The sequence below is a fragment of the Marmota monax genome, unplaced genomic scaffold, assembly GCF_021218885.2.
Source record: "Marmota monax isolate L192 unplaced genomic scaffold, Marmota_monax_Labrador192_F-V1.1 WCK01_AAM20220418_F8-fsc00019, whole genome shotgun sequence".
Taxonomy (NCBI): Eukaryota; Metazoa; Chordata; class Mammalia; order Rodentia; family Sciuridae; genus Marmota; species Marmota monax.
Genome location: NW_026695242.1, coordinates 6,543,647 through 6,558,037, shown reverse-complemented (window position 1 = coordinate 6,558,037; position 14,391 = coordinate 6,543,647). Strand labels below are relative to the sequence as shown.

General features: G+C 32.3%; 1 protein-coding gene across 3 annotated transcripts in view; it reads right to left on the bottom strand.

The window, feature by feature from the left end:
* Positions 1–14,391, bottom strand: part of Micu1 (mitochondrial calcium uptake 1) — a 188,595-nt gene that overhangs the window by 96,888 nt on the left and 77,316 nt on the right. For all 3 annotated transcript variants that reach the window (XM_046419603.2, XM_046419604.2, XM_046419605.2), the window contains exon 6: positions 3,941–4,055. In XM_046419603.2, coding sequence (XP_046275559.1) covers positions 3,941–4,055 — 115 coding nt within the window. The remainder of the gene's footprint in view (positions 1–3,940; positions 4,056–14,391) is intronic.

Here is a 14,391-nt window from a genome sequence, read left to right as displayed (position 1 = left end):
GCTTAGATGTAGATGTAAAGAAATTGGATTTTTGTAAGTTAATTTATGCTAAATTGTAGGACCCTCTTTATGTGTGACTAGCTTTGGCATTCACCCAAAACTGTCTTTGAATTTGGTGTACAGATAGAAAAATTCAGCTATTCTAGACTTCTAGTATTCATCATGTGTATATAGAGAGTAACTATTACTTGAAAGGATATAAAATTTTAATATGTATACTATGTAACTGTTCAGAAAAATTATTAGATATTTTATTAGCCAATAAATATATATGGAGTACTTCTATGTATTATATATTGTGCTAGATGTCCTTTCCAGAGCAGGCAGTAATTAGGCAAATCTTCAATGACAACCACTATATCTTGCCTTGATTCTTCTCTGAAATTACACAATGAATAAGCATTTTAAAAATGTGTTCCAGGAGCAAGTAAGCAACACATGATAAACTCTTAAGTATAACCAAATACTATTAAGGTGTGGGATTTAGAGAAACATCCAGCTATATAGATGGACCAATATATTTGATTACAATCCAGCTTCAAAGAGGCAAACAATTTGAAAAAAAAAAAAAATGGGGCTCAGACTATAGGCAAAGGTCTTTAAGCATTATCAGTCATTGAGAGCCAAATTCCTACAAAGCTATCGCAATCAGCAACAGAACAAAATCAGGACAGGATAGGGCCTGAGGAGGATGATAAGTGCTGTAAGTGATTGGGATCAGAGCAAGATTCTTTAATCTGCTCTAAGGTAATGAAGGGACGATTACATATGGCAAAAAGGTACACTGAGGTCCATTTGACATTATGATCAAGTTAGATGCCTAGGTCTCTCTTCTATCCAGAAGAATTATAATTTTTTTGTTCAGATGAACTAAATTCATCTTTGGTTACTAAGGAAAGGCATAAATACTTCAGTTTTCTGTATCAGCTGGGGCTACTGAAATGGCACACTGTTCTCAAATATATCTGGTTCAAAATGAATGTAATATAATCTATAAATACTTGATATTTTTAAGGGTGTTATTTTACTGTTGTGACAAAGATTGCATCATAATAACAGCTTATGCTAGAGAGGGAAGTTACTTGTAAACAATACACTGATACTTTTGGCATTACAGCACGAGAATAGGTGTTTCTGAAATTCTAAGCACCCACTGTAGGCCAGACTAACATTGAAGAAAAGACTGGCCTTTCATTTTGTCTTACTTTTCATAATTTCAATGTAGCAATGGCAGATAATTCTCATACCAAAAAAAAAAAAAAAAAAAAAAAAAGACCATAGCTTAACAAAAAATTCTCTGTAACTTCTCCAACTCTGATGTAAAAACAATTTGAAACTACCTTATATCTATTAGATCTTGCCCATATTTTCAACAGGTCACTCAAATTGAAAACTTCATTTTCATCTGTCACCTTCATTTTCATTAGATGGAATGACACTGATCAGCACCATTCTTTCCAAGCCACATACACTTTGTAATCTGCTCTTGACTTTAGTATGTCAAGAAAAATAAAATGTAATTTCATTTGAATATCCTTATAATTTATCAAGAACTTTGCATATTTGTGAGAAAAATGCAGCACATAGAGGACATGGTTTAATTTTTAAACCAAACCTAGCTATAGTCAAAATACACCTAATCAATTTCTCCACTGATTCTCTAAATTTAAAGGAGTAAAAGTCATAATCCTCTGAATTATGCCTCATCTTCATTAACTCTACCCCCAAATTTTAAAATTCTTGGTATTGATGTGCCATAACATTTTTTACTGTTGATTTTTCTAGTTGCTTTTCAAAAATTAACAGGAAACAGTAAAAAAAAAAAGTGCTTAACAATTAATTTTTACAAATGTCTTATTGTTACCCTCTTATTTCCCCATCTAAAATTTTTTTTCATATTATTGGCTTACAGGTTAATTTTAATTAGAACATAGAAGAACACAAAATAAATATTTCATAATTGTCAATAGAGAAGATCTAGATAATTAAATTGTCATAATCTAGTGAATCTTAGCATTAATAAAAATGATCCAAATCAATATTTATCAAAATCCAGATGGCCTTTTTCTTTTTTTTTAATATTTATTTTTTAGTTTTAGGTGGACACAATATCTTTATTTTACATTTATGTGGTGCTGAGGATCAAACCCAGTGCCTCATACATGCCAGGTGAGTGCTTTATCCACTGAGCCACATCCCCAGCCCCTGATGGCATTTTTCTATACCTAGTTATGAGGGAAAAATCTCTGATTTCTATTATAAGATTTAATATCATCAGTTATTCTTATGATTGGTTAGTACAGAGAATGAAGCCATTAATAACCATGCTTGTGTATTCCCACTCAATTCCTATTAACCTACTTTAAGGAACAGAGGCTCTTTGGAAATTATTTAATAATAATTATTAACCACGTCTTTAAATGAACCTAAACTTATTTTGTTAACGAGTAGTTATCTAGTAAATACTTAATATTTTACTTAATACAGATACTCATGCTAAAAATTATTCAAGTTAATCTATTAAAGCTGATCAGAGAAATTAAGCGTAAACAATAGAATCTGTGAATAAGAACTTGGGGAATATAAATATTTGAATTCTGAATTATCATAAGAAACCAAGCTTTTTAAAAAATACATTAATTAAAAAACACATTTCCCTCATTCCACCGGTACCAACTGCAGATTAAAGGACTATTCTCAATTTAGGATATCAACAGCAAAATCAAGTCTCTCTCTTTTTTTTTTTTTGGTGGTATTGGGGATTGAACCCAGGGCCTCGTGCATGCTAAGTAAGGGCTATATCACTGAGCTATATCCCCAGCCACAAATTTGACTCTTAGTTTACAAAACATTTTTCTTTTTTAGAGGATGAGATGAAACACACACACACACACACGTTTTTATTCTGTTCCCTTGCCACAGTACTTTTCATATAGTAAATATTTGTTTAAACCTGTGAACACTGATATGCAATTTACATTCTAGGTTGGAAAACGGAGAATAAATGTTTAGATTGTCCCAAGAAGGCTCATTATCCAAATAATGTATGGATAAGAAGAGAAATTCCTACCATTTATTATAAACACAAGATATTTCTACCAAATTGATTGTTATTCTGGATGTGCATTTAAGAAAGTATTACTTTGAAAAGTCAAACTTCCAGGGCTGGGGTTGTGGCTCAGAAGTACAGCACTCGCCTAGCAAATGCGAGGTGTTGGGTTCAATCCTCAGAACCACATAAACATAAATAAGATAAAATAAAGGTATTGTGTCCAACTACAAATAAAAATATATATATATATATATATATATATATATATATATATATATATATATATATATATATATATATATATATATAAAAGTGAAACTTCCAAAAATTTCAATGAGAATTAACTTGATTTAATTGGAGAAAATTGTACAGCATAATATGACTTCTTTGGAAAAGCAGCTTTCTAAATTTAATTGGGAAAGAAAGCAAATATTTTCTATATGTAGTTTTAATTTTATTCTATACAACACAGTAAAATTTCTAAAGTATTTAGGTTCCAAATTTCAATCCATTAGGGCAGAGTATTCATATTACTCAAAATAATGGTAACTTCTTAAACACCATTGAGTCCATTAACTTTTAATGAAGACAGCTAATGAGAAATATGACAATCCTACATCATCTGGGTGATGCCTTTTGCATTGTTCTAGCTGGAGAACTTGGGGAACTGCATTGATGTATAATATAAACAGTTAAAAGTAGACATAATTTTAAAGTCTTTTTAAAAAAAACTTTTACATGGAAATTTCAGTTTTTCTTTCAGGTGACTCTTTACACAAACTACAGACAACTCAAAACAAATTTTATGTAATTTATAATTCAACTTAACTCATTTTATAGACCTTTTTGTTCTCTATGAATAAATAAAAGGAAAAAGTTTTTACTTACTGGAAAGAACAGTTGTAAGGAAAATGTAATCTGAAAAGGATATGAGCCCACATTCTCCAAGGGTGTAAAATATACTGCCTTCATCAGCAAATTTTTCTCGTTCCTGGGAAATTTTCTATTAAATATATGGATCACCAAAAGATAAAAAGAAGACATAGCTGAATTAGAACATAAACAGTGAAAAATGAAACACCATTTAACTCACAGTTTTATACTATTTATCCTAAGCATTTCTCTGATGGTCACTCAAATGAGGGGATCCTTTACAGTTTTTGAGATGATAAAAATTCCAAGACAAAAGATGATTTTATTATTTAAAGGCTGGGCTGAATATTAGAAAATAATTTCAGTTTTATAAACTTCCGCCATTGAACAAACAGACCCACTTCAAAATTAGTTTTGCTTCTTTTAAAAATAATTCACCTTCAAAAAAAATAATAATCCACCTTCTTCTATTGAAGTATATAAGGTAATAAAAAAAATCAAAACAAAAACATGAAAAAATAAAAACTAAAAGGAAATTAGTTCTAACTGCCTAAGAAAAACTAAACTGCTAGTGGTCAGCAATGAAGAGGTATATGACTATTTTCAAAGCCCATACAAATGCTCAGAAAACTAATTTCTGAAATATTAATTTTAATTTTTACTTTATCACTGCAAGAATCTTAGTTTTGGAACACAGAGCAGAATACTGAGTAAGTGACATCTGAAATATGATGCCAAATTAGACATGATAATCAAGGCTTAGAACAAATTTAATTATATTTACTATTATACCTTAGGAGAGGCTTCTAAATTTTAGCTACTTGATAAAACTGTCTCCTAAAGCTTAACCTTCACTCGACATATATATTCCTTTTCTTTAATCTATAAATCACAAAGAAAGTGAATTCTTAGCTGTAGTAATGGCCTATCTGGCAAATAGTCTCTTCCTGAGTGTTTAACCAATGCTGTCATGTTTTCTGAATTCTTAAAGCATAAACTCAGTGGTGACACTGAAGATATTTTCAAAAACTGAAAAGGATCCACCAAAGAACAACACTTGGAACAAATTTCCAAAGGTTCTGGACCAACCAATATTTTAGAAATTATTCAGAGTACCAAAGGAAAAAAAAAAAAAAAGCAAGAAACAGGTTTTAGGAACTCAAACCAACAAAGCGCAATCAAAGTAATAATCTCATGCAAGCACAAAAGAGGAGGCAGCATTGCAGGCATAACTTCAGGAGGAGTTTCATGAAAACTAAACCAACAAGCATCACCACACCAGCATCCAGGAACACAACTATCCAATGGGTTACCTCTGTCTAGTGAAGATCCCATCATACATCACAAAAGAAAGAAAACTGGTTAACTAATTGGAAAACCACAAGTACCACATGAATTATCATGAAGTCAGTTTGCAAGATCTTCTTAATAAACTCATTCAAAATAACCTCCACTGGGTATATGCTTGTTCATAAGAAATAGTCACTATGGCCAGGTAAAAATCCACAGGTAAATACCAATAAAACAGTACAAGGTTTTCGTGACAGATGCTGTTTAATGAAAGGGTTCTCTGACTTCATTAGTAGCTGACACAAGACATGATCCTGCATGACAGCATTTACAGATTACTTCTTTGACCTGACAACAAAAATGAGCATATAGGGCTGGGGATGTGGCTCAAGGGGTAACGCGCTCGCCTGGCATGTGCGGGGCGCTAGGTTCGATTCTCAGCACCACATAAAAATAAAATAAAGATGTTGTGTCCACTGAAAACTGAAAAATAAATATTAAAAAATTCTCTTTCTCTCTAAAAAAAATAAGCATATAATCCAATATATTCTAATTAAGGTGAGATCTTATACCACACTTGATTTTCTGCCAAGAGATTAAACATAAATAACAAACCAAAAAAGCTGCTGGAGGAAAATGAGGGCAGCAAAGTCATTCACGGGTTAATATTTAAATTTCTCAAAATAAAAGAAACAGTTATATTTTTTATTTCCCAAGATGCTACAAAATAAAGTATGTGAATAGGAAAAAATACACAAAATGAGAACAGACCCCCCAAACTAAGCCATTACTAGCCAGAATACATACAGAAGCTAAGTAATTAATAATGTAATAATCTCATGGAGAGATTACTGTAATCAATTAAAATAAATAATACATCAGAGCTAAAGTTGAGAAAATGAAAAAAAGCCAAATAACCATGCCTAACATTATTTTCCTAATAATACCTGGACCACGGGGCTGAAATACAAAAGAAATACAAAAGAAAAATCTAATCTTGTTGGTAATTATAAATTTTCACATTATTTCAAACTCACAAAAAAGTTGAAAGACTATTATAAGGAACTAGAATATACTCTTTACCCAGATTCACCAACATCTTATCCCACTCACTTTATCATAATGTAGAGATATACTTTTTTTGTACCACTCTGAAGATAAATCGGAGATAGTGTCCTCTTTTACAATTAAATACTTCAGCATATTTCCTGTTAAGATATTCTCACCACAGCATAAATTCAATAAATCCAGGAAATTAAATATTGATACACATTTATCTAATCCAGTCCATTTTCACATTTAGTAAACTATCCCAATTACTGCCTTTATAGATATTTTACCCCAGTTCAAGATGTATTAAGTAAACAACATTTAGTTGTTATGTCTGTATAGTCACTATTAATCTGAAACAGCATTTCCTTATAATTCTTTATTTTTTCTTTTGAGGTTTATTATGTATAATTGTGGTAAAATTCACATAAAAGTTACCATTTTAACTATTCAGATATACAATGTATGTTTGGCTTCTAACACTTAGGGCTAAGTTCACCCATGTTTTAGCATGAATCAGTACTAATTCCTTTTTATTGTCAAATAATATTTGATTGTATGCACATACCACATTTTGTTTAACCACTGAAATGTTGGAGCACATTTAGGTTATTTTCACCTTTTGGCTATTTGTAAAAATAACTGTTGTTATCAGTTGTCATTTCTTTTCAATATACACCTAGGAGTGGAATTGCTCCATCATATGACAGCTCTATACTTAAAAATTTTGAGGATTATCCAGAGGTTACATCATTTACATTCCCTTGAGTAGTGTAAGAGGGTTTCAGTTTCTCTACATCCTTACCACACCTGGCCTTTTTTTCTTTTAAAAATTATAGCCATGTTCATGGGTGTGAAATGATCTCTCATAGAGGTTTTGATCTGCATTTCCCTTGTACCTAATGAGGTTGAGCATCTTTTCATGTGCTTGTTGTCCATGTGAAATGTCTATTCAAGTCCTTCACCCATTTTTGAATTGGTTGTCATTTTGTTGACTTACAGTTCTTGATATATTATGGATACTACAGCCACATTATATGCATGATTTGCAAATATTTTCTCCTGTTCTTTGTATTGATTTTTACACTCTTGAAAACCTAATGTCTTATGATTGAAAGTTTTTAATATTGGTGAAGTCTAATTTAACTATTTTTTATTTGCAATGTTTTTCAAGTTTTATCTAATGCTCCATCATGAACCTTCACTCTTATTTTCTGAGAGTTCTATAGTTTTAACTCTTTTATTTTATCTTTTTAGGTTGTTGATCCTTTTTTTTTTTTTAATATATTAGGTGAGGTTAGGATTCAACTTCATTCTTTTTACATGGATATCCAATGGATGCACCGAAGATGACTATGTTTTTACTACTGGATGGTCTTGGTACACTCACTGAAAGTCAATCCATCAGGAACTTGAGAACATTATGTTAAGTGAAATAAGCTAAAATCAGAAAGTCAAGGTTCGTATGCTTGAAGTTAGAGAGAAAAAGGAAAAGAAAGGGTGGGGGAAGACCTTACGATAATTAAAAGACCAGTAGTTACAGGAAAGTGAAGTTGACAGGATGGAGGTGAGGAAAAGGTGAAATACTGAGGAATGATTTGTTATACCGTGTGCATGAACAAATATGTTAACAATGAATCACACCATTACATACAATTATAATGTACCAATAAAATATGTGAAAAAATGGAAGAAAAAAGAAGAAATCCACCCATTACATGGGTTTATTTCTGGATTCTCACTTTCATACCATAATTTATGACTATCTTTATGTCAATACTACTGTTTTTTGGTTTTTAGTTGTTGGATGCAATACCTTTATTTTATTATTTTTTAAAAGTATCACATTCTTTTAAAAAATATTTTTTTAGTTTTAGGTGGACATAATATAATTTTTTTTAATGTAGTGCTGAGGATTGAACCCAGCACCTCATGCATGCTAGGCGAGCACTCTATTACTGAGCCACAACCCCAGCCCCTATTTTATTATTTTTATGTGGTGCTGAGGATTGAACCCAGGGCCTTGCACATGCTAGGCAAGTGCTCTACCACTGAGCCACAACCCCAGCTCCAGTACTACAGTTTTTTATAATTGTTTTAAAAATTGGGATAAAATGAAGGTAACTTAAGATTTACCACTGTAACCATTTTAAAGTGTAAGTGTCTTAAGCTCTGTTCTTCATTCTCCCTACTTCAGTTTGGATAATATCAATTGATGAATTTTCTTTTTTTTTAAAAAAAATATCTTTATTTATTTATTTTTATGTGGTGCTGAGGATCGAACCCAGTACCTCACACATGCAAGGCAAGTGCTCTACCACTGAGCTACAGTCCCAGCCCAATTGATGAATTTTCAAGATCACTGATACTTCTCACTTCTTACTCAAATATGCTGGTTTTACATCTCCAGTGAATTTTTTCACCTCAGTCATTGTACTTCAAAGTTCCAGAGTTTTTATTTGGTACTTTAAAAAAACAATAATAATTTCTACATCTTTACTAATATCTTTTTACTTCATATATAATTCTCCATGTTTCTTCTGGCTATTTGACTGTACTAAGGATGGTTGATTTAAAGTCCCTGAATAGTATACCTGTGCTTCAAGGATACTTCTTTTAAAAAATTTTTCTGCAACTGTGCTATATCTTATTGTTTCCATGCAAGCATGACTTCCTGTTGGATACTGGACATTTATTATATTATCATGTGGTAAGTCTTCTTATTGTTGAAGTTGTTTTAGTGACTTTTCTAAACTCTCTTAACCTTATTGATCAGCTAGTTGTTTCCTTAAATGCTTGAAGTTAAATGGGGAAATATACTTACTCTCCAGGTCTTTGCAGTTTGGTTACTGGGAATTTCTTCAATGCTTGACCAGAATGTTTACAATTTTCCCTTAGCCTTGGACTCCTGCTTGCATGGGGCCAAAAAGACAGCCAAACATGACAGCATAGGGTCTACTAAGGTTTCTTCTGAACATTCAGATCTGGGCCTTTTTTCCCCACTCCTAGTTGTGAGTTTCAACCCAAGGTACATGTTAGGCAAGTACTCCACCACTGAGTTCCAGTTTCAGCTCACTGGGCATTCCTGTTTCCGCAGTATATGGCATAACCTTTCAAAGCCCTTGTTCTCTCCTTTACACAGTTTGTTCCTCCCAAGGCTTTTAGTTCATGTATTGCTTGTAACAGGCTGCCACAGAGCTAGTATATTTACCTTTAAATGATTCTGACAAATGTATTTCAGCTCCAAAAAAGTTCTGAGGCAGGCAAAACAAAGGCAAGCACCCTGGGTAATTCCTTAGGGAGCCACCAGACAGGTCAAAGCCCACATCCACAGCATTCCAGGAACAAGGTCTGTACTGTTCCTTCTGGAACGAACAAGCTATACCAGAAATATGGGTCACTATCTATATGGCTGCCATCAGGCTGAAGAAGCTTATTCTTTAGACATCCCCCTTGTTGTTTTAAGCCTTTGATTAGATTCTAGAGATCTGAAGCAGCTGACTTTTTTTAAAAATCAGTTTAATCACTGGCTATTGAGAGAGATAGTTTTGGAGTTCCCTACTCTGCCATTTTTTATTACTTTGCATTTCTTGATCTTGACAATATAAAAAGTTCTGGTGTGTTACACTGCAGAATATCCCTCATTTTGAAATAGGCTGCTGTCTCCTCATGATTGGATTCATATCTAGCTATCATGAATCATGCATGAATTCATATTGATACTTAGTTCCACTCTAGGGTACTATTTAATCTTAACACTTGTTACACTTCTCTCCAAAATTGAGAATGTTAGTTCCTATTGTCTTCAATATATTTACTTATTTGCTCAAGTTCAGAATACACAAAAAATAGCTTCGCTATAATATTTCCATAGAAAACAAACATTTCATCTATAGTTCAGGATGTTACCATTGTAAATAAAATTTATATGTAGCATAATACAAGTTAATTCTTGTGCAAGTTAATGTACATGAATTATGAAATATATCTATATATAGACCACATATATATATATATATATATATATATATATATATATATATTTTTTTTTTTTTTTTTTTCAAGCCAGGGATTATTTCAGAGCTTCATATAAATGGAATTACCAGTATATACCTTGGTGTCCAGCTTCTTTGGCTCACCATAGTGTTTAGGAGATTCACCCATAATCAGTACTTCAACTTTATTGCTAAGTAGTATTTTACATTGCTCAGTAACATAATAAAGTAAAAATAAATATATTAGGTATTGCAATAAGTAACTGTGTTGTACAACACAATGTAAAATGCAAATACACATAAATATAAGTTATTTATACCTTACTAACAAACTTTTGGGCTTTTTACAATTTTCAAATATTATGAATTTCCTCAAGATGTTGTACTTTTTTCATCTGCACCACCAATGGAGGAGAGTCCCAGGTGCTCCATATCATTGCTACCATTTTCGCTGCCAATCTCTTTAGTTGCCATTTAAATGATACATAGTGGTATTTCATTATAATTTATTGCATACTTTCCTAGTGACCAATGTTGTTGAATACTTTTAATTTTGTTTATTGGTGACTGTATTCACCCATTTTTAATTGGTGCATTATTTTACACATAATGATGGTATTCACTGTTACATTTTTGCGCATGTGATACATATTTGTCCAATATAATTCACCATTATTTCCCCCACTAGTTCCCTTCTTCTACTCTGATCAGCCTTTGATTTTCATGAGATCTGCAAACCCCTTTTTTTCTTTTTTCCTAACTTCCCTGAGAGGAAACATATGACCCCTAACTTTCTGAGTTTGGCTTATTTCACTTAACATAATATTCTCAAGTTCTATCCACACAGAATGACATACTTCATTCTTCTTTATGGCTGAATAAAACTCCATTTTGTGTGGGTATCTCACATTTTGTTTATCCATTCATCCATTGATAGACACTTAGGCCAGTTCCATAGTTTGCCTGTTGTGAATCGTGCTGTTATAAACATGGGCATGCATGTATCACTGTAGTATGCTAACTTCAGTTCTTTAGGATAAATACTGTGGAGTGGTATCATAGAGGTGGTTCACTCCTAGTGTTTTTTACAGAAGAGAAACTTCCATACTGATTTCCATAGTGATTGTACTAGTTTACTATCCCACCAAAGGTAAAAAAGTTTCTTTTTCTCCACATCCTCTCCAGTATTTATCATTCTTTGTATTCTTGATGGCTGCCATTCTAACTATAGTGAGGTGAAATCTCAGTATATTTTTTTTACATTTCCATAATTGTTATAAAAATGTTTTTAACATTTTTTCATATTTTTGGGGGGCATTTGTATTTCTTCTTTTGAAAAGTGCTCATTTATTGTTTTGTTTTAGTTCTTTATGTGTTCTGGATATTAATTCTCTGTCAAAAGAGAGACTAGCAAAGATCTTCTCCCATTCTGTAGATTCTCTCTTCACATTCTCGTTTCCTTTGCTGTGCATAAGCTTTTTAATTTTATGCCATCCATTTGTTAATTTTTGGCACTATTTCCTTAAAACTCAGGAGTCCTACTGAGAAAGTCATTGCCTACACCTTTATGTTAAGAGTGTTGATCTTATGTTTCTTTTAGGAGCTGTATAGTTCTGATCTAATTCCTAGGTCTTTGATCCATTTTGACTGTTGCTCAGAATAAGGATCTAGTCTCATTCTTCAACATATGAATAATCAGTTTACTCTGCACCATTTGTTTAAAAGGCTGTCTTTTTTCCAATGACGTTTTACCCATTTTTAAATTGGGCTGTTTGTCATTTTATTACTAACATGCAGTAGGTCATCATATATTCCAAATATGAGACCTCTGTCAGTATGGCAACCAGATTCCAATTCGACTCCAATGAATCCTGTCTCCTGGTATCTACATCCCATCCTCCTACACTGAATCTGGATTGGTCTGTATGATATGTGACTTCTGAGGCTTGGTCATAATGGTATAAAAGGCACTTTGCTTTGTTTGTTGGAAGCCAGCTTTCCATCTGAACACTACCTTCAAACAGGCCTGTGGAAAGGACTACACGGAGAGGACATGAGGCCGTTCATCAACAGTCAGTATGATCTTACTAGATATTAGAGTGAGCCACCTTGGAAATAAATCCTCATTCTCAGTCAAGGTAGGTTACTAATGCCCCAGTCAATATCTAACTACAACCTCATGAAACAGCCTGAACAAGAACTATCCAGCCAAATTACTCCCTACTTTCTGATTCACAAGAAGCATGAAAAATAAGAAATTACTATTATCATTTAAAGACACTAAGCTATGGATTTATTCATTGTTACTCAACAACAGAAAACAAAGACAAGTATAGATATTAAAAATATTATCTGCCAGTCTATGGCTTGCCATTTGTATTTTGATAATCAGAAGCTTTTAATTTTTATGAAATCTAAATTTATAAAAAAATTTTTGATTGTTTTCTGCATACTAAAACAATTTTTGCCAATATTTTCTTTTAGAAACCATATGGTTGTGCACACACATGCAATTTAGGTTTATGATTAATTTTAAGTGTATTCTGTATATGGGGAGATAAGGGAGAGGTAAGGGTCATTTAAAAAAAAAAAAAATGGATATACAGTTGTTTCTCAACCACTTCTTGAGAATCCTTTCCCAGTGAATTATTTGGGCACCTTTGTTAAAAATGAGTTGATTTTTAACAATGAGCTGGGTTTACCTCTGAGCTGGGTTTGTGACTCAGGGGTAGAATGCTCACTTAGCGTGCATGAGGCACTGGATTCGATTCTCAACACCACATAAAAATAAAAAAATAAAGGTATTGTGTCCATCTATAAAAAATAAATATTTTTTTTAAAAAATAAATTGATTGTATAAGTCTAGATTATTCTTTTGTGTAATTTTCTGCTGTTAGTAGCTTATTTTCCTTTTGAAGGTCCTCAGATTCCTAGCAGAGTATATACTTTCCAAAGAAAAAATAAACATGGAATCATTTAGATGGCTAAAAAGGCAACCTGAGAGATTCAACATCATAGTTTAGGCTTATTCATGTCACCAAGAGAATAATTTTAAAGTCTACCAAGATAATAAAAATTCACTAAACAGACCTTGAATAGTACATTGATTGTGAGTAATGAATTACTATCAGAACATTTCTCCATAGGTTTATAACACCTTAGAGTGCTAATTGGTACACGTGCTTTCTGCAGGAAGGCATCCTTGCCACTCCTTCATTAAATAGAACATGCCATGCTTAACACCTTCTGTTCCCTAGAGGAGGGAAAATTTTTGTTTGTGTGGCTTTGTGTGAGACCTCTACTATAATGAATAGAGTGACAGGGAGAAAGAATGACAAAAAGAAGGTTAAACTGCTCTACAAAAAAAGTCAAAGAAAATATCTGGAAAAAAAATATGGTCTGAAAAAGTAGAGGAAAGGAAAAGGAATGTGTGTGTGTATGTGTGTGTTTAGCAGCAGCTCCTTAAAAATGAAAAAGACGCTTAATGCAGATTTAAAAATTACTCATACTTTGTGAGGTGCTATGAATTAGAAGCTTGTAATTCTTTAGTAAAGGTTTACATTGTTTTTCTACATTTCTGGAGCTAGGATAGGAGAGAGGGAGAGATGTCATTTGTACATTTTCTCAGGCATCCGCTTGTTAAAGAGTGGTAAGATACATTTAAGATTAAATATTTATCAGTCCTAAGAATTTGTAAATGGGTTTAGGAGTATCCAAAATTGCAAAGAAGATTCTAAAATTCCTTAACATGTATTAACCACAGATACCAAAATTATCATAAAATTATTACATTTGATCTCTCAAATTATTTAAAGTGAAAGGAACATCAAATAAACGTCAAAATTTGGGAGGAAATGAGTTATTAGGTTAATGGTTAGAATGTGTGTCTATGGTTGCTTCTTAAGAGGTCTTTTTCCATTGAAGATCTGAATCCACTATAGGTGATATCTTAAAACCTATTAACCATGGTACTAATGGGAAGCTATAAAAATTCGGTCATATGAATTTGAAATGAATAACTTTTTTCTCCTTTAATTTTTTTGCTATTTTGATATAATCTTAATTTATAGAAAAGCTAAAAGAATAGTACAGAGTTACCTTAGATCCTTCACTCAGATTCCCCAAATATAA